The sequence below is a fragment of the Podarcis cretensis genome, assembly GCF_951804945.1.
Source record: "Podarcis cretensis genome assembly, chromosome: 15".
In the NCBI taxonomy this organism is placed as follows: domain Eukaryota; kingdom Metazoa; phylum Chordata; class Lepidosauria; order Squamata; family Lacertidae; genus Podarcis; species Podarcis cretensis.
The window spans coordinates 3,372,209-3,392,765 of record NC_137185.1 but is presented as its reverse complement, the minus strand read 5'-3'; the positions used below and the strand labels follow the sequence as shown (position 1 = coordinate 3,392,765).

At 48.3% G+C, this 20,557-nt stretch overlaps 1 protein-coding gene across 1 annotated transcript in view; it reads left to right on the top strand.

Moving 5' to 3' along the window:
* LHFPL7 (LHFPL tetraspan subfamily member 7) overlaps positions 1–20,557 on the top strand; it is a 79,266-nt gene that overhangs the window by 12,326 nt on the left and 46,383 nt on the right. The window contains exon 2 of the mRNA XM_079955850.1: positions 7,574–7,712. Coding sequence (XP_079811976.1) covers positions 7,574–7,712 — 139 coding nt within the window. The remainder of the gene's footprint in view (positions 1–7,573; positions 7,713–20,557) is intronic.

The window sequence follows — 20,557 nt, the reverse complement described above, 5'->3', positions numbered from 1 at the left end:
TGCCTGTCTGGGATGCTTAAACTGTGATTCCTGCATTGAAGGGGGTTGGACTAGATGATGTTTGGAGGGTCCCTTCCAACTCTATGAATGTACGCATCATCAGTCTCTCTTACTAGATTGCCACTTGGTGGCTGGATGACCGAGCAGCCTTCTCCAATTCATAGTCCTGGCAAAGGGAAAAACCCACTGGTGGGTTGGTACATGTATGAGCTCAGAGGCTGCTTATAGAGCAAGGCTGAGGAACCTCTGATCAGGAGCCAAATGCAGCCCCTCCCCCCCAGGTCTCTCCCTCTGGCCCCCTGGAACTCTCCCCAGGCCACACCACCTCTCCCCAGGCCACGCCCCTCACCAGCCCGGCTTCACACCCTCCTTGAATGGTTTTGCCTGGCTGGGAATGTGTCCTTGGACTTGGACAATGTCCCTTGCTTGCCTGGATGGAGGGTAGAGAGAAAAGTGTGTGAGTGACTATATGCAGAAACTAGCTTGATATGCCTCAGTCCAGTATACCCGAAGGAGCGTCTCCACCCCCATCGTTCTGCCCCGACACTGAGGTCCAGCACCAAGAGCCTTCTGGCTGTTCCCTCACTGCGAGAAGCCAAGTTACAGGGAACCAGGCAAAGGGCCTTCTTGGTGGTGGCACCCGCCCTGTGGAACACCCTCCCACCAGATGTCAAAGAGAAAAACAGCTACCATAGTTTTAGATGACATCTAAAGGCAGCCCTGTTTAGGGAAGCTATTAATGTTTAACAGACCACTGTATTTTAATATTTTGTTGGAAGCCACCCAGTGTGGCTGGGGAAACCCAGCCAGTTGGGCGGGTTATAATTAATAAGTTATTATTATTATTATGTAAAATGTATTCTTCTTTTATTATTATAATATTTCATTATATCCTGACTTTAACCCAGACTGGGACTCAAGGTGGCTTACATGAATTAAAACAACCCGTATAAGATACCGAAAGCTAAAAAACATATGAAAAATATTAGTTAAGAAGTAATCAATCTAATTCAAACAATATTTAAAACAAATCTGTTAAAATACAGACAGTAAAAACAGCACAGAATTATTATAAGCCCTTTCCTTGAAAATAGCAGTCAGTTCCACAGAGCCTGCCAGCGGAAGGATAGCAAGCAGGGAGTCACTCTAGCTTCTCTAGGCAGGGAGTTCCAAAGCTGTCTTGGTGCAGCCACCAAGAAGGCCCTCTCCTGCATCCCCACCAAGCCTGCCTGTGAGGGAGGCAGGACTGAGAGAAAGGCCTCCTCTGAAGATCTCTGAGCCCAGGGAGATGTGAATGGGAATGTCCTCTCTTCCATCTAGTGGCTGACATTGCATGGTAAAAAGCTCCCTTTCCCCCAGATAAATAAACGTATCAACAGATGCTGAAATTGTTAAGCACGGGCAGGACACATTGTGTTTTTGTGTCTTTCCCCAGTCAGCCTATCCTTTTGCCACTGAACTATTTTTGGTACGTTCCCTTCCAACTCTTTCCTGTTTCTCTCTCTCTCTCTCTCTCTCTCACCCCAGATTTCCTTCCTGCTCTGTAGTAAAGGACAAGGGAGGCTCTGACTTCCCGAAAGGTCAAAGACGGGGGTGTGTGGCTGTTTTTTTATTGTTCTAGCAGCTGATCACAGTAATTTAGTTTTCCTGTTTTAGAGAAGTGGTGCCGTTTTTAAAAAAGCGCTCTGCATTCCTGCGGGACCTGCCATTGTGCAGGACACAGACGAATTGGCCGCCTTCACCATGTGAGTCTGCTTGGCAGGCAGACAAGTCGGAAGAGGCTCCTTATTTTTCCAGGTTTGTGTTTTTTTTGCATCCACAGTTAGCAGATACATTGCACTTCAAGCTGAATCATAGGAACATGAAAAATTGCCGTAAAGGTAAAGGTACCCCTGACCGTTAAGTCCAGTCGCGGACAACTCTGGGGTTGCACGCTCATCTCTCTCTATAGGCCGAGGGAGCTGGCGTTTGTCCACAGACATCTTCCAAGTCATGTGGCCAGCATGACTAATCTGCTTCTGGCGAACCAGAGCAGTGCACGGAAACGCCATTTACCTTCCCGCCGGAGCGGTACCTATTTATCTACTTGCACTTTTGTGCTTTCGAACTGCTAGGTTGGCAGGAGCAGGGACCGAGCAACAGGAGCTCACCTCGTTGCGGGGATTCGAACCGCCAACCTTCTGACTGGCAAGCCCTAGGCTCTGTGGTTTAACCCACAGCGCCACCCGTGTCCCTTACACTGAGTCTAATCATTAGTTTGCCTGGCTTGGTATTGTCCATTCTGTTGGTGTCCAGTTTCCAGAATTTCAGATAGCGGGATGTTCCCAGCCCTACTTGGAGACTGAGCACAGGCCATTCTGCTTGCAAGGCAAGTTCTCTACCTCTGAGCTGCCGTTCTTTCCCTAAATATAAAGTGAGATGCTATTCCTCATGCCTCTGGATGAAGCAACTGAATTAAACAAGAAATTGCCTTAAACTGAGCCAGACCTTTTGTCCACCTATCTCACCTGGACATGACGGGGGTTCAACCTGGACCCTTCTGCATGCAGAACAGGTGCTCCCCTGCTCAGCCGAGGCCATTCCCTGCTCTTTTGTAAACACACAGCCTGTCATCCCCGGGAGCTGAGAGGCAATCTGTTTCCTTGTGTGAATGCAGCTTTTGGCACAGACTTTCCTCTCTACCCCCCCCTTAAATGGAAGCTCCATTCCCCCGCAGGGAAACTCTGAAGCAAGCCGAGTGATGGTGATGGCGAAGGGGGTGGGGAGAGGCATGGGAGGCAGGGAGTGGAGTAATCTCTTGCTCGGTTCCAGTAAATAATACATCAAGATGGCAGATCAGAAATGAAATTATCATTGGAAATGCAGAAGCACTGGCTAATAATCACATGCAGACCACTACGTTGTGTTTTTGAGTGTGTGTGTGCAGGGGGCCTACTTCTTCCCTCTTGATTAATTATGTAGACGAGAGAAGGTGAGGTATCTTCTTATATTATTATTGTGCGGTTCCCAGCAATGCATGGATTATTGGGGGAGAGTTATAAAAACCCCTCCTTGATATGGGGCAGAGGGATTTGCTTTAATCAGCTTGGAGGACAAAGAGAAAGCTGCTTCCAAATGGGAAGGCACACATCTGGAGGGCCACCCCCTCCCACCGGCCCGGCCCCCATTGGTCATGCTGGGAGTTGGAATCCCGCAGCCCACAACTCTTAAGCTGTTTCAGCACCATGGTGAGTTCCAAGTGAGCCGCTTGCCCCACCAGGCAAGGAGGCCAGTGGTTTCAGCACCATGGAGAGTTCCGCTTCCCCCAAATGAGACAATCAGAAATGCTCTGCTGGAACTTTCAGTGTACAGATCTATATGCAAAAGAGGTGTCATTCTCCACCTTCCTCCCTTAAGAACAGAAGAAGCTATGGAGGAGCTACCCCCCACCCAAAAAATGTTAGCGGATTTCATTATTATTATGATTATGATTATTATTATTGTTTATACTCCGCCCTCCCCAGCCAAGACGGGGCTCAGGGCGGCTAACACCAAATATAAAAACAATGCATTAGAATACAGCTTAAAAAAACAAAATTAAAATACAACATTAAAACATTAAAATGCAGCCTCATTTTAGTGGAAACTCAATCAAAAACTTTTTTGGGGATAAAAACGTCAAGTCTTCACCAAGGCTAATTATCCAGACTGGTCCTACATGGGCCAGAAAAAGCCAGGGAAGTGCCCAAATAGGAGTTCCAACACAGAAGAAGAAAGGAAAAAAGTAAGAGGGGGAGGGAATCAAATTGGTTCCAAGCCAAAGGCCAGGCGGAACAACTCTGTCTTACAGGCCCTGCGGAAGGAAATCAGATCCTGCAGGGCCCGGGTCACATGAGACAGAGCGTTCCACCAGGTTGGAGCCAGTGTTGAAAAGGCCCTGGCTCTGGTTGAGGCTAATCTGACTTCCTTAGGGCCCAGCACCACTAGGGTGTTGCTGTTTATGGACCTTAAGGTCCTCCGTGGGGCAGACCGGGAGCTCTCATGGTCCCTGCCCATTGCTCATACTGGCTGGGGGGCCAATGGTTGCCCCACCACAGCTGTGGCTGAAGCCTGGTCCATCCAGAGAAGGTACCCATGAGGCAGAGAGTTCCAAGTGAATGGCTTGTCCCAGCTAAGACTAACAGAAGAGCCTGGCTACTGGATCATGCCAGAGGGGCCTAGTCCAGCATCCTGTTCTCACACCAGGTAATGAGAAACCCACAGAGGGGGTGCAAGAGCATTCCCCTCTCCCCCTCGTGCTAGAAGCATGTGGCTTCTGGCCCTGGAGCCAGTAGGCAGCATCTAAAGCGTTCCCCGGCTGCGTGGCGCCAGGTCATGCGTTCATTAATGGGAGCTTATCTAGCCCCCGGATGATGCGGGTGAAGAAAGGAGCAAAATGAATTTCTTTTACGAGCCCATGTAGTATGGCGGGTGAGTGGGGGAGAGAAGGTGTTGGTTGAGGAAATGAATTACAGCTATGAATACTGAATGGAATCTCTAAATTACTGTGTGCACGTGAAATGTTCTTTTCCTGCTATTTGGGGGCGGGAAGGAGAGGGCTCATCAGGGTTCTTCTCGGGTGTAATTCTTGGGCAAAGTATCCGTGGACAGCATACTAAAGAGCCGAGAGATGAGAACCTCTCTATGTAGTAGAGTGTAGTAGTGGTGTAGTGGTTAAGAGTGGTGGACTCGTAATCTGGTGAACTGGGTTCGCTTCCCTGCTCCTCCACATGCAGCTGCTGGGTGACCTTGGGCTAGTCACACTTCTCTGAAGTCTCTCAGCCCCACTCACCTCACAGAGTGTTTGTTGTGGGGGAGGAAGGGAAAGGAGATTGTTAGCCGCTTTGAAACTCCTTTGGGTAGTGATAAAGCGGGATATCAAATCCAAACTCCTCTTCTTCTATGTGTGGCGAGTGCACATTTTTGGAAGCGAACTCATTGGAACTTCTAAAAAGACGCATGCTAGATTCCACTGGCAATTACCGAGTGTTGAAATTATTGCAGTTTCCACTCCTTGATCCTTAAGTCCTGCTCCATCTTCTGCACAATAGCCTTCCTGATTTGAAACATATTCATTTGTCTATATTAAAAATGTATATCCTGCTTTTCACCATCTAGCCCTCGAAAGCGGCTTTGCGACGATAAAAATACATGCAATGTACACAGAGGTGCTTCTATTCTCCCTGGCTCGCTGGGCGCCTTCTGCGAAGGGTGCATTTTAATTAAGGGACGTTCAGGAGCGGCCGACAGGGCTGGTAACTGGATCCGTTTAATCTGTCAGCGGAGGCAGCGAGACGCGTCGGCAGCCTCTAATGGCACTTGTGTGTTCAATCTCTAATCCCACCAAGCATGTAATACATTTCCTATTAATGCTCAACTGCCGGCATCCTGATCGCCCTGGGGACCGAGCGGCGGGTGAACCGTGGGCGATAGATTTAACAGCACGAAAGGGACCGCGAGAGGTGTGCGTGTGTTACAGGGAGTTGGGGAGCAAACTCGGGTCCTGATCCATCCTGTGTTCTGCTTCCTGTGAGACAAATAATGTTCTTTAATTATTCTGTGTAAGAACAAAAGGCGTTGGCCCTTCAGGCTCCTCTGCCTGGCCGACAGAACTCTCTCCAGGCCACATACTTCCACCTGCAGGTGATTCCCCTCTATGGCCCTTGCTTTGCACCATCCCTGGGTACTTCTGCTGGGCTGGAAATGCATCTTTCTATGACTCCTCCCGTGGGATGCGGGTGGCACTGTGGGTTAAACCACAGAGCCTAGGACTTGCCGATCAGAAGGTCAGTGGTTCGAATCCCCGTGACGGGGTGAGCTCCCATTGTTCAGTCCCAGCTCCTGCCAAGCTAGCAGTTCGAAAGCACATCAAAGTGCAAGTAGATAAATAGGTACCGCTCCGGTGGGAAGGTAAACGGCGTTTTCGTGCGCTGCTCTGCTTCGCCAGAAGCAGCTTAGTCATGCTGGTCACATGACGCGGAAGCTGTACGCCGGCTGCCTCGGCCAATAAAGCGAGATGAGCGCCGCAACCCCAGAGTCGGTCACGACTGGACCTAATGGTCAGGGGTCCCTTTACCTTTACGGCTCCTCCCATGTCTGGCATGTGGCCCCTGAAAGGTGGCCCAGAAGGGACAGCGGCCCTTGGGCTGGTGAAGGTCCCTACCCCTGGATTAAAAGGCAGTGTGACTTACCTGCTTTTGCTGTACTTGTGCATTTGATGAAAAAGTATTCAGAAATAAGGCCAATGGTTTTTTTGTTTGCAGAAAGACCAGCTCAGCGGCAGAGTAGCTGCTCTGCATGCCGGGCAATCCAGGCCCAGCCCCTAAAGAGGGTTGAATCTCCTGGCTCACATGTCCTGCCTCACCCCCAACCCAACATTTTCTTCCCAAGGTATTCCGTTAAGGGCTCAAGCAAGCCAATTCCCTCTCCCCGCCAGACACACCCAGTTGGGAACTCACTGAGTAAAGGACCTTGTCAAGCCATTTGGGGGGTTGGTGAGGGTTTAACTTTTGTTGTTGTTAAATCATTTTTATTAATTTTCCAATAAAAAAAAATCCAATTAACATATCAAGTCATAATCCAATAAAAATAAAAAAACTAAAATAAAAAAGATCAAATTATATTCCAAATTGTAATTATTACCGGTAATTTTTGGACTTCCCATCGTCTGGACCTTGAAGCATAACTCCAAATCTCAATCCTGCCTCTTGTCGTTATTTCCATATTTCCACATCTCGATTTTAACACTCTAAATTTCTTTGTCTCTGGCTCTGCGATTCTCAGTCATGTCAGAAATCATAAATCGTTTCGTCTGTTGATGTATGAGTTTAACTTTTTTTTAACAAGCAGATATAGAGGTAGAATTCCTGCCCACTGTGAATGTGCAAAAATGCCTTCTTTGTTTTGAGGTCACCAAAATGATTGGCACCCGACCATCCAAGTTTGGTATTAGAAGTGCTTGTGGTAGCGATAAGGATCTGTTTGCTTGGTAGTCTTAACGGGGTGGGTGTGTACGAATGGAAGACTGTTATCTTCTTCTTGCCCACTCACCCCCTTGACCCTCTGACCCCCAGTTGATGCTGGGCTCCAGCTCCTGGCAGCCAGTATGACCAGTGGTCAGAGATGGTTGGAGTTGGGCGTCCAGCAAAATCTGGTGCTCTACAGAGCCCCCGTTCCCATTGGAAGTGCATGTGGCTCCAGCTTGTTTGAACCCCCCAGACCTGTCGACTTTTTACCCACCGTACTTATGACGGCACACCTTTTAATTTCTTGGCTTGAAGCAGATAACCAGAGGGTCAATGTATGCTAACTGAACAGTGGTGCATCAGAGAGCCTGTGTGGTGTAGAGGTTAGAGTGCTGGACTGGGACCCCCAGAGACCAGGGTTCAAATCCCGCACTCAGCCAGAAACTCGCTGGATGACTTTGGGCTCAGGCTCTCAGCCTAACCTGCCTCACAGGGTGGTTGTGAGGATAAAAAGCGGGAAGAGGAGAACTTGGAGGAAAGGGAAGTATAACTGTAACAATGAAAGTGGTTTTTTTAATTCATATTTTCAGACGAGTGCTGTGCTCTGTTCGGGGGGCTGTGCTCTCCTAGCCTTCAGCTCCCTCCTGGCTGTCATTGTGATCTTCCTTCCCAGCGGCCCGTGCGAGAGGAGGGTCTGCACCCTGGCTGGCTATATTCAGACAGCAGCGGGTAAGTCTATAAACCGTCCTTTTTTTGAAACTTGTATCTGTGAGTTTAACTGGATCAACTGTTTACAGCAGAGAAGGGGGACCTTTTATATATGTGTAAATACACACACACACACACACACACACACACACACACATTTTTATTGGTTTTTTAAAGATATCATTTCCAACAATCATATAGCATAACTTCTTATCTTATACAATGTTTTAGACTTCCGTCAACACCTCTGATGATTTTTGTTCTTTATCACTTATTCTGCATTTCTTAATTTCTCTATTACTCTTAATCATCATTAACTAATAACTCTCCTCATAGTCTTTCTTGCAATATTTCAAATAGTCCCCCTTACAGAACTTCTTGCAGTCCTACTAGCGAAATCTGTCCATTACAATTACTTTTCAAACAGTTTGTATCTTTACTCCAGTCTTCTAAGAATTTCTGGTCCCGCAGGTTTCTAACCCTTCCTGTTAATTTATCTAATTCTGCATAGTCCATCAGTTTCATCCGCCATTCTTCTTTCGTTGGTAATTCTTCTGAGAAGGGGGACCTTTAGAGTCCCGAAGGCCATATTCCCTTCTGAGCAGCCTTCTGGGGGCAGCCTACATGCGGCAGCAGAGTAGGTGGAGCCAGAAATGTGAATCTTGCCTTGCTGCAGTAGGCTAGTTTCTACACCCACATTCACAAACCCCTCTGTCCATCCAGGCAAGGAAAGAGGCATGATAAGAGGTAAAAGGCACATTTCCAGCCAGGCAAAAACACTTAAGGAGAGGTGTGGCCTAGGAAGAATCCAGAGGGCCGGATAGAGAGGCTTGGAGGGCCAGAGGTTCCCCATCCCTGATTTAGCCATTTAATTTTCTAAAGAAGAATTTCAGCTGTGTGGGTGTAGATAGGTACATATCTATAGAACAATATATATCTTATATCTTATGTATATTTTTAAAAAATGTTTCCTATTTCCTTGTTGCTTTAATCAATTTATATTCACTGAATTTTTCCTTGAGCTTATTCCTTCTTTGCTACTGGTGTTTTTCTAGACTTTTAAAAAACATGTTTTGCTCCAGTGAACTAGAAACTTGGATGCGCCTCTGCTGAGAATATGTGAACCTTCTCCATGGAACGCATAGTGGACTAGAAACTTAAATTTGCCTCGCCTTGTTTTACGGAGAACGCTCTCCACAGAGCGCTCCCTGTGGAAGGGAGTACATTTGCTCCTGCGATTCTTTGCCTGTGCTTCTTCCCATTTGCCCCCTGTGCCAGTAGATAGATAGATAAACCACAGTGACATTGTTTATTTATTTTTGCTGCTTTTGCTGTTCAAGCAGAGACAGCGCCTGGGTTTCTTGATGAAGAAGACCAAAGCTAGCAGGTGAAGGGGAGGAGGGATGGGCGAGCGGCGTGAGGTACCCAAGAGTAGCCTTACGACCTGAATCCCAATTGATTTCAGATTATTACTGTTGACTGGAAAAGGCACTGCTTTTCAAAGCACCATTAATCCACAGCAAACTGAAATTAAGAGGCATGGTGCTTCCTGGGCCATGGTTTGTGCGCTGAGGCCAGGAAGAAAAGGCAGGGACAAACGTCTTAAATGACCTCATTAGCTTGATTATACATGGAACAGTAAATTCTCCTTTGTCAATCCAGCTTCCAGTTCTGTAGTCTGTTTACCTCCAGCGCGGAATCTCTCAATTCCACCGCCCAGGGATCCTTTGTTTTATTTAGTTGCTGGAGTCTCTTTCTTCCCTTTTAAACATGGGGGTACGATGGCAATGGTGTCTGTTAGGGGTGACACAGCTTAGCTCCAGATTAAGGATGAGCAAATGTGTCACAGTTACCTCCACCACTTCCCATTCCCCCCCCCCCATCTCCAATTCAGTTTTTCGCATTTCCACATCGGAAAGCCAGTGTGGCTGTAGTGGTAAGAGTGTTGGACTAGGATGTGGGAGACAGGAAGACTCTCATGAAAATTATTTAGCATTTTAGGGTGAATTTCTCACAATTCACGTTTTTCTATGCAGTTTTGACTAATATACATACAGTGGTACCTCGGGTTACAGACGCTTCAGCTTACATACGCTTCAGGTTACAGACTCTGCTAGCCCAGAAATAGTACCTCGGGTTAAGAACTTTGCTTCAGGATGAGAACAGAAATCATGCGGCAGCAGCAGGAGGCCCCATTAGCTAAAGTGGTGCTTCAGGTTAAGAACAGTTTCAGGTTAAGAACGGACCTCCGGAACGAATTAAGTACTTAACCTGAGGTACCACTGTATTTTTTTTGCAAGCAGTTTCCCCTAATACGCATGTGTGTGTGAGAGAGAGAGTTTCACTAAAGTATACATTTTGATGCATAATTCCTCCTAATACATGCCTTTGGCTTGGTTGGGGTTGCAAAACTTGACAAATGGAAGATTTCAAAGGATTGTTGGGTTACCTTTCTTGCGTTGTAATGGGAAACTGCCTAATCTGCCGGTTTCTGAACCAATCTGCAAACAAAATTAAATTTCTCTCCCATCCTTAAGCATACTTCAGGTTGGTACCTTTGCACCAATGCCAGGAAAATGAAACTTGAGCATTTCAGAGCTTGAGTCTTGAGAATAAGCATTAAAAACAACAATAACAACCAAGCCAGTTCCTCTCCAGGGGGCTTTTTAAATCCTTGCAACAGTTCCCCAATCTTTTTGTTTAATTTTTTTTTAAAGAAAAAGGATTACTTTTCCTCCTACCTATCCCCATTTGAGCAAAGATGATTTGGAGTAAAGATGTACAAAAATGTGCTTTGGAGTGTTGAGGGCAGCCCAAGGGCTGAAAGTAGCAAAGACCTCCACTTGGCCAGTTTTCTACCCTGGCAGGAATAATAATAATAATAATTATTATTATTATTATTATTATTATTATTATTATTATTATTATTTATATCCTGCCCTCCCCAGCTGAAGCTGGGTTCAGGAACCATTTCTCTCCTGTTTAAAAGAAAGAGCCCAAAAGTAAGCTGAATTTTAAATAAGGTGGTCTGCCAGTAACATCACATGGGGTGTTTTGTTCTGTTTTTTGAGTGGGGAAGGGACATAGCTCTGCGACAGAGCCCTGCTTTGCAATTCCCAGCATATCCAGGTAGGGCTGAGAATATCACCTGCAGAGCAGCTGCCAGTCAGTGCAGACAGCACCGAGCTAGATAGACCCAATGGTCTGATTCAATGCAGGGCACCAGCCTGAAATCCCGGAGGGCTGCTGCCTGTTGGTGTGGACAGTACTAAGCAACAGGAGAGAAAGATCTGGCAAAGGCAACTTCGTCTGTTCCTGAACCTTTGATTCAGAACCATGAGGCCTGGAATCGTGGTTTATTTTTAGGCGAGGAGCTTTAGATCAGTAGGAGAACACTTGCTTTTTTTGCAGATTCCATTGCTGGCATCTCCAGGTAGGACCGGGAATGTTCCCCACCTGAAATTCTGGAGAGCCATTGCCATTCAGTGCAAACTATTCTGTGCTGGATTGACCCAATGGTCTGTAATAAGACAGCTCCCTATATTCTCCTGGTGCGTTTATACTGTCCAAAATGTTCTGATAATTTTTTCAGAAATTATCATTGGCGGCATTTTTTCATCTCCGCCAGGCTAAGCAGTTGGCTCCTTACCTCTCTCGCCCTGACCTAGCCACTGTGATCCACGCGACGGTCACCTCCAGACTGGATTATTGTAACTTGCTCTATGTGGGGCTGCCCTTGAGACTGACCCAGAAACTCCAGCGGGTGCAGAAAGCCCCGGCGAGATTCCTCACTGCAAGATCACATTCACCCAGTGCTATACCAGCTGCACTGGCTACCGGTGGAGTACAGGCCAGGGCACAGCCAGACTCCCTCCTTTGGCAATCCTCACAGAACTCTAGCCCAATGGTTGCCATTAATCTGACTTGAATTAATTTTATAATGAAATGATTTTAGAATGTTTTATCATTTTACTGTTGTTAGCCCCTCTGAGCCCGGCTTTGGCTGGGGAGGGCGGGATATAAATAAATTATTATTATTATTATTATTATTATTAGTCCACATCTTGCTTCCCTCTGCTCCTCCTATTAATTCCCCACTCACTGCTGTGTTGAATTTTTGATTGGAGGCGTTTCAGGGCAGAGACCTGCCTTGTTGTATTGCATCTAAGCGTCAGACAGACTGACGATGCTACTAAAACAGCTGAAGAATTGCAGTTCCCTCCTAACACGCCTCCAGGAATATGATGAACCTGCTGGATCAGGCCAATGGCCCATCTAGCCTAGTATCCTATTCTCACAGTGGCCAACCAGATGCCCTAATGGGAAACTAGCAAGCAGGAAACAAGCACAACAGCACTCTCCCTCCTGCAACATAATAATAATAAAATAATAAAATATTATTTATACCCCGCCCTCCCTGGCCAGAGCTGGGCTCAGGGCAGCTAACACCAATAAAATCACAGTAAAAACATAATAGGGGGAAAAGAAAAGATTTTTTTTAATAAAAAAAAAAATACAGGTTAAAATGCAATTTAAAATGCAGCCTCATTTTAAAAGTAGCCAATATATCAGGACCATAAGGGCAGGGAAACATAAGGGTCAGACATAAGGGTCAGACTGAGTCCCAACCAAAGGCCAGGCGGAACAGCTCTGTCTTGCAGGCCCTGCGGAAAGATGTCAAGTCCTGCAGGGCCCTGGTCTCTTGTGACAGAGCATTCCACCAAGTCGGGGCCAGTACTGAAAAGGCCCTGGCCCTAGTTGAGACCAATCTAACCACCTTGCGACCTGGGACCTCCAAAATGTTGTCATTTGTGGACCTTAAGGTCCTCCGCGGGGCATACCAGGAGAGGCGGTCCCGTAGGTACGTGGGTCCTAGGCCGCGTAGGGCTTTAAAGGTCAAAACCAGCACCTTGAACCTGATCCTGTACTCCAACTTGTATTCAGAAGCATCGCGGTCTCTGACTGCGGTAGCAGAGCACAGCCATTCTTGGCTAGTCGCCACTCATAGCCCTCTCCTCCTCAAAACAATTGCCTAATGCTCCTTTGAAGCCGTCCAAGTTGGTAGCCATCACTGTTTCCTGTGGGAGCGAGTTCCATAGTTTAACTATGTGCTTCCGTTCTGCCTCCGGGCGCTCCTTGCATCTTCCTCGGCCACCCACGGAGACGCCACATGGCATTCGCATATGGATTCCGCCCCCCTGTGCTAACTGGCTGTTGTCGCCAACAGCTTAATCCAATTCCAGGTCCAATAATCCTTCCCACTCTCTCCATCCCAAAATCTCGAGGGTTCCAGATGCATTTGTAGTTTTCATTTTCTTAAAAGAAAAGCAGCATTTTGCAGGGAGGGGGTGCTGAGGGAAGGGGGTGATTCTAGCATCTGTCACTGCCTTTCTAGCGCCTCCTAAGAAGCTTCGGGGCTCATGTGAGAGAGATTTTCGGGGCTGCTATGGATCACCGGCAAGTTGATAAGGCTGTCGCATGGGAGGACTGCCATCAGCTGTTGCTTATGAATGGCAACAACAACAACAACAGTAGTAGTAGTAGTAGTTTCTAACACTTTCTAAATGGTGTCTCCAAGGAGAGAAGTGTTGTGGTTTATGCTTAAAAAGACACCCCAGTGTTAAAGGCTGTTTGAAAATTAGCATAGGAAGCTAATTTAGACGGAACCAGAGCATTGATCCATTTACCTCCATGTTGCCAACACTGACTGGCAGCAGGGTTTCAGCCAGGGAGACTTTCCCCAGCCCTACCTGGAGATTCCACCAAAGATTGATCTTGGGACCTTCTGCATGCAAGGCAGATATCCTACGGCCCCCCTGCCATAGTGAACTGTGACTGATGCAGTAAAGAAGTAGGTTTTGTCTTGCAGTTGACAGGGCAATGTGCAAAAGTGGGTTCACTGTTTCCTCTCCCCTCCCTTGAGAAGCTAAGGAGGATCGGTAACCCCACGCCCAGTGTCGGTGGATCACAGCTCTCATCGTCCCTCCCCATTGGTCATGCTGGGACTGTGGGTCCCTGCAAACTCTGTAAGGCCGTGAGTCTCCCACCACTGTTGTGGCTGAAGCCTGATCCATCCAGAAGAGGCACCCAGGTAGCAAGGGTTTATCAGCACCATGGAGAGTTCCATGTGAGCCGCTTGACCCAGCTATGACAACCAGAAGAGCCCAGCTGCTGATCAGGCCAAAGGGGACCAGTGTCCTGGACTCCCAGTGGCCAAACACATGCCCCAGTGGGAAGCCCACAAGCGAGGAATGAAAGCAACAGCCCTTTTCCCCTCGAGGTGGCCAGCAACAGGCATTCAGAGGCATGCTGCCTCTGACACGGGTGGCAGAACATAAGAGTTGTTGTCTCTGGCAGCCATCCATAGTCTTACCCTCCGTGAACTGGTCTATATAAGACTGGTCTGGTGAAAGCCTGCGATTATCATTATTTGATCTGTTTGTGGGCAGGACTCCGTCTCCCTCCCTCCCCCCCCTTGCCTCACCTCCCTGAAAGGAGCTGGCATCCTGCCAACAGCTGCTCTGAAGCTCTGCCATGTAAGCATTTACGCCCTCCAGGGGAGGACACTTGGCAGGTTGCGTGTCAATCCCTGCATCTTTATGGACCCATTGGAGAGCCAATTCAGATTCCCTCCTCTCTCTCTCTTTTAAAAAAGCCCTTGCCTGTAAAAAGGACCTTCCTGAAAGCTGGTAGCTCTTTGGATTCAGGAACCTTTCCTGCGTAGCTTTTATTTTTAAGGCAAAGCCATGCCATGTCTCTTTGAGCCTCTGGTCCAAAGTGGCAGGAAAGAGTTCCTCGAACCCTGAAGCAACCTTCCATCTCGATTCAAAATGTGGTCCTGTTGCATCCAAACATAAGACGAAAACTCAGCTTAGGAGCCGTCCTGCAAAAGTTGCATGTGAAGAGGTGTCCCAGTTGTGCGGTGAACAACAAACCTCTTTCCAAAATGCTTGTTTTGCTGTCCTCCAACATAACACCTGTCTCTCAACTGCAGAGAAGCAGTCTCTGCCCAGGGGCCGTCATGTTGCAAGCCTCCGCAGGGATGTTGTGTATTTGCTTAATCCTCCCTGCTCATGTCTAGAAGAATATCTGGCTGGGGAGGTGTTTAATGTAAGCAGACTGCAGCCAGCTCTCTTAAGTAGCTGCCAACCAGTCAACAGGATTACCGAGGTGAAGACTGTTCAATAGGAGGGCATGTGGCTTTCACCACCGTCTCCCTAGTTCTGACTTAATTGAATTTTTGGGGGGGGGAGGAGGAGAGACAGGATTGACAAGGGCACCCCTTCTGCAAGGAAATCTCTTTCAGGGAAAGTATTCCCAGCTGTTTTGCAAGCTGGTTGGGATATCCAATTGGGACTCCCCGCAAAGTTTAATTAAAAAAAGATTACACAACACTAACCTTTTTTTTTAAAGTAACCTAATTAAATTCCCTAAGTCTGGGTGGCTTTTGTTGTTCCCCCTGCGAAGTTCTTCAGGAACTGGTGGATACCCTGGCCAGCAGTTAGCAGGCTTAACCTGATTAAGGTGGAGCCTCAAGGCAGACAGGCTGATTGCTGACGCCAGGGGTCTGTGCCCCGTGGAACTGGGTGGGAAAGCAGACTGGCCCAGCTAATCTATTTAACCTCCTCCACCCCCAATATGGAGGGATTGGCTTGAGAGGGCCTTTCTGTGGCTGTGCAGCTGCTATACATACGCACCAAGTCAGACTATACCTCTCTTCTACCTCTGTGTGCTACCTGCTCTGACTGGCAGCAGCTCTTCAGGGTTTCGGACAGGAGTCTCTTTTCTCAGCTCTGCCTGGAGGAGCTGGGGACTGAACCCAGGACCTTCTGCATACAGACTCTCTCCCTTCCATTCTCTTCTCTGAAATCCTGGAGAGTGGCTGCCAGTCAGTGTAGAGAATAGTAAGCTAGATGGGGCAAAGAGCACCCTGCCCTGTGCACCAGTCTCTTAGTCTGGCATTGATCTGTGCAAATGATGGGTGTTAGGGAGTGTGTAAATTAGAGTTTTTGCCATAAAATAAACCACCTTGCAAATCATTGAACATCCGGTGGGGCCTACAGCAAAGCGTTGCTCCTGATAAGGGTCCCAGTTTGTTTGCTTTGCCCTGCTCCAGTATACTCCATTCCGTTGCTCCTCTCACCTGGCTTTCCATCCCTCCCAACCTCTCGACATTAAGTGACCTCTGGGCATGCTGTGTACAGTGGTGCCTCGCAAGACGAAATTAATCCGTTCCGTGAGGCTCTTCGTATAGCGGTTTTTTCGTCTTGCGAAGCAAGCCCATTGACAGCATAGCGGATTAGCGCTATTAGCGGTTTAGCGGCTTTTAGCGGATCAGCTGATAAGCGGCTTAGGGCTTAGGAAAAGGGGGGGGGAGGGAAAAAACCCCGCAGGAACTCGCAAGACATTTTTGTCTTGCAAAGCAAGCCCATAGGGAAATTCGTTTTGCGAAGCGCCTCCAAAACGGAAAACCCTTTCGTCTAGCAGGTTTTCCGTCTTGCGAGGCGTTCATCTTGCGGGGCACCACTGTACTCAGTTGGGCTATTTTGGGGTTCTCTCCCCTACACTTCAGGTTTTCTGGGCGGGTTGGTACTTCTGCAAACCTCGGGACTCAGCAGATCCTCTTGATACCTTCCTCTTGCACACGGAGGACGTTGCTTTGGTGACATAAGCATTGGCGCACACACACACACACCAATACATCAGAAATAGTGCACCTGAGAGAGGAGAGGGAGCTACGGCTGCACCCCCTGCCCTGTATGATGGATGGTGCTGAGCCAGTAATTGACTATACTGTTGTTAAAGAGGCCGACGGCCCCATCCAAATGGGACTAGAGGGGAGGGTGCTGTGCTGCCTGGTGTCAATTCTGAGTTATAGGAGGGAGAATCCTCTTAGGCTTAAGTGCGCAGCAGCTATAAACAATTCCCTATCAGAGATCAGAATTAAAGCTGCCAATTATTGCAATGCCTTTACACAAATTCCGGTTCACACGTCGAATACTGTGTACATTTATGGTCGCCTCAACTCGGAAAGGGAAAAGCTTCAACCCAGACGATCCAAGGCCTGGAATGACTCCCCTGTGATGGAAAGTTGCAGTGTTTGCAGCTTTCTTTTCTAGAGAAAAGGGGAATAAGCAGAAATCTGATAGAGGTGGTGTGCAGAAGGATGCCTGTTGTGGGCAAAGTGAGCAAAGAAAAGCTTTTCTCCTGCACGATGCTAGAACTCACGAACATCCAATGAAGCTGAACATTGGAAGATTCAGGACAGGCAAAAGAAAGGGCTTCTCCATGCAGCACATTGCTAAACCGTGGAACTCACTGCCACAGGCTGCAGAGATGGCCAACAACTTGGCTGGCTTTTGTTGTTGTTTAGTCATTTAGTCGTGTCCAACTCTTCGTGACCCCCTGGACCAGAGCATGCCAGGCCCTCCTGTCTTCCATTGCCTCCCCCAGTTTGGTCAAACTCATGCTGGTAGCTTCAAGAACACTGTCCCACCATCTCGCCCTCTGTTGTCCCCTTCTCCTTGTGCCCTCCATCTTTCCCAACTTCAGGGTCTTTTCCAGGGAGTCTTCTCTTCCCATGAGGTGGCCAAAGTCTTGGAGCCTCAGCTTCAGGATCTGTCCTTCCAGCGGGCACTCAGGGCTGATTTCCTTTAGAATGGAGAGGTTTGATCTTCTTGCAGTCCATGGGACTCTCAAGAGTCTCCTCCGGCACCAGAATTCAAAAGCATTGGCTGGCTTTAGAAGAGGTTTAGACCAGGAGTCAGCAACTTAAGGCCCATGGGCCACAAGCGGCCCATGGGGGTCGTTTAACCGGCCCATGGACCCCCGCCGCCCACTCAGTTGGCTCCTGTGAGCCGCGCTAAACTCTGCATTCTGGGAATCAGGGGTGGGGAGGGTTGCTCTTGCTCTCAGGACCTGCTTGTGGGCTCCCCATCTGGTTGGCTCCTGCGAGAATGGGATGCTGGACTAGAGGGGCATATCAGGCCTGATCCAGCAGAAAAAATTCTCACGGGTGTCTAGCATTTTGTGGACCAGTTGAAATCTGCTCTTGTGATTTGTCTCTGCCCCCTATCTCCCATCAAACACTTTGCCAAATTTGAATCAAGGTGTGGTGAAAATGATTGCCGTTGCTCCATGAAGGAAATCTAGTTGGTGGTTGAGGGTGTGTTGATTCATCCCTTTTAGGGTTTGGACTGGCCAGGGCAGAAACGGGACCCTCCTCCACTCAGAGGAGTGGAATAATAATAATAATAATAATAATAATAATAATAATAATAATATTGTTCTTTATATGCCTCTCATCTGACTGCGTTGCCCCAACCACTCCAGCAAAATATAAAAACACATTAAAACATCAAACATTAAAAGCTTCCCTATACAGGGCTGCCTTCAGATGTCTTCTCAATATTTAGATGGCAGTTTGTTTATATCAGAGTGGGGAACATTTTTAGCCTGGGGTGTCTCATACCTGCCATGGGCCAAATTTGCAAAGTGAGTGGAATTAAACCAGGCAGATAATTAGACACACGAACCGGAGGTTTCCAACCCTGTTTTTTTCCAAAAATATGCTACCTAGTACCAACAAAGGCTTGTAAGTCAATCCAACTCATTGTAAGCTCATCGGGGCAGGGCTCTATTTTTGCACTTAACCTGTCCCATAAAACTAAGTGCATGTTGATAAACGTAAGCCGCGGCTCGACGGATTTGCATCCGCAACGGTGCCACTGTGGCACTGCGACAGAGAGCCTGCGTGCCAGGGGAGCCTGGGTGAAAGTGGCAGGTGTTGATCAGGGCTCCGTGGCGACAGGAAACACAGGGAGAGGTTTGGAGCAGGCAGAGGGAACGGAGAGAGGAATTTAATGGGTGGGTGGAGAGTGGCCCATCTGTCACCCATGACAGCGCAAGGACTGAACCCGTGATTCATTTTTTGCCTTGATAAATATATTAATCAGAGAGGTAATTGAACCAGAATGGCCCATGACGGGTGGCTTTCGGGAACCAACAGTGAGCCGGTGCGAAGTGTGGCTCAGGGGGTGGGGAGGGAATTGCTGTGGGGCAGCAGCCGCCGCCTCCTGTCTCCCCACCCCACCCCATAGCCTTCAGGGAGTGGGAGCATACATCACCCCCCCCAATATATATTTTTTTGGCTAATGTGTTAGGTGCTGTTCAGTTGTGCTTCGGCCCTTGACATTTCTGCTGTGTACAATTTGAACAAACATGCGGCTGAGTAAGGATTTAGGAAAATGAGAAGCTGCCTTTATACGGAGTCAGGCCCTTGGGGAATCTAGCTGGTGGTTATCCGCACTGACTGGCAGCAGCTCTCTAGGGTTTCAGATGGGGAGACATTCTCAGCCCTACCAGCAGATGTTGGGGATTAAAGGTGGGATGTTCTGTGTGCAACGCAGATGCTGTCCCACTGGGTTCTCATCCTTTCCTTCAAAATAAAGCAAGAGTCTAGTCCTCATAGCTCTGAATGAACAGGTGACTTTCATATCTGCCTTATTTACTGCCTTATATGCGGAGTTCAGTTGCCTCACCTAGTTCAGCATTGCCTACACTGACTGGCAGCAGCTATCCAGGGTTTCGGGAGAGCTATGATTCTATGACCTTGGAAGGTGGTGGTCTCTCCTTCATTGGAGATTTCCAACAGAGCTTGGATGGCCACCTGTAAGGGTTTTTTTAGCTGTGATTCCTCCATTGCGGGGTGTTGGGCTAGATGACCATTGGGGGGCACTTTCCAACTCTACAGTTCTATGAGTCTACGAATCTTCCCCAGCTGTACCTGAAGACACTTCTAGATTGAACCTGCGACCTTCTGCCTGCCAAGCAGATGCTCGTCAACAACAAAAACCAAGACTCCAGTCCTCATGATTCTGAATAAAGGGTGGGTTAAAGGAGGGGGCTGCTTTTTCCTGAGTCAGACCAATACTCCATCGAGCTCATTCCAGTCTACAGCTCTGAGTGTAGACAAACCCTGGAGATTTGCTGCCGGTCAGTGTCGAGAATACAGAGCTCGATGGAGGTAAAGGGACCCTTGACCATTAGGGACAGAGGTAAAGGGACCCTTGACCATTAGGTCCAGTCGTGGCCGACTCTGGGGTTGTGACGCTCATCTTGCTTTATTGGCCGAGGGAGCGGGCGTACAGCTTCCAGGTCATGTGGCCAGCATGACTAAGCCGCTTCTGGCGAACCAGAGCAGCGCACGGAAACACCGTTTACCCTCCCACCGGAGCGGTACCTATTTATCTACTTGCACTTTGAAGTGCTTTCGAACGGCTAGGTTGGCAGGAGCAGGGACCGAGCAACGGGAGCTCACCCCGTCGCGGGGATTCGAACCGCCAACCTTCTGATCGGCAAGTCCTAGGCTCTGTGGTTTAACCCACAGCCAACCCACAAGAAGACGGGAGGGGGTAGATATTTCTCTGCCACCCACTTTGAGGAAGGCGAAGCCACAGCATTTGTGAGAGCTGTAGGGATACTGCAGAGACGTCTGGAGGTGTGTTTGGCCATGAAACGTTCCCTCGGGCAGAAGGCAGTTTGGGAAGACACCCCCCCTTCCCTACTCCTCTCCTCTGTTCAACCTCTTCGCAGCAACCCCCACCTCCCCAAACCTACAGGGAGCAGATATCCCTTCCTGGCCAAGCAAATTCCTGCTGTTGGGACTCCTTGTTTTTTGTAGATGTTGGTGGTTTCAGAGCGATGCTCTCCCTGGAGTGAGCAAAGCTGTGCCAACCCTTCCAGGGGGCTACTGGGGTGGAGGCCGTGGCCTCGACAGCATTTCCTCCCCATTGTCAGTAAAAATAGTCCTCTCCCAGCTTCCTGTTTATGCAGCAACTCCTGTGGCAGGTCTGTTTTTATGCGGC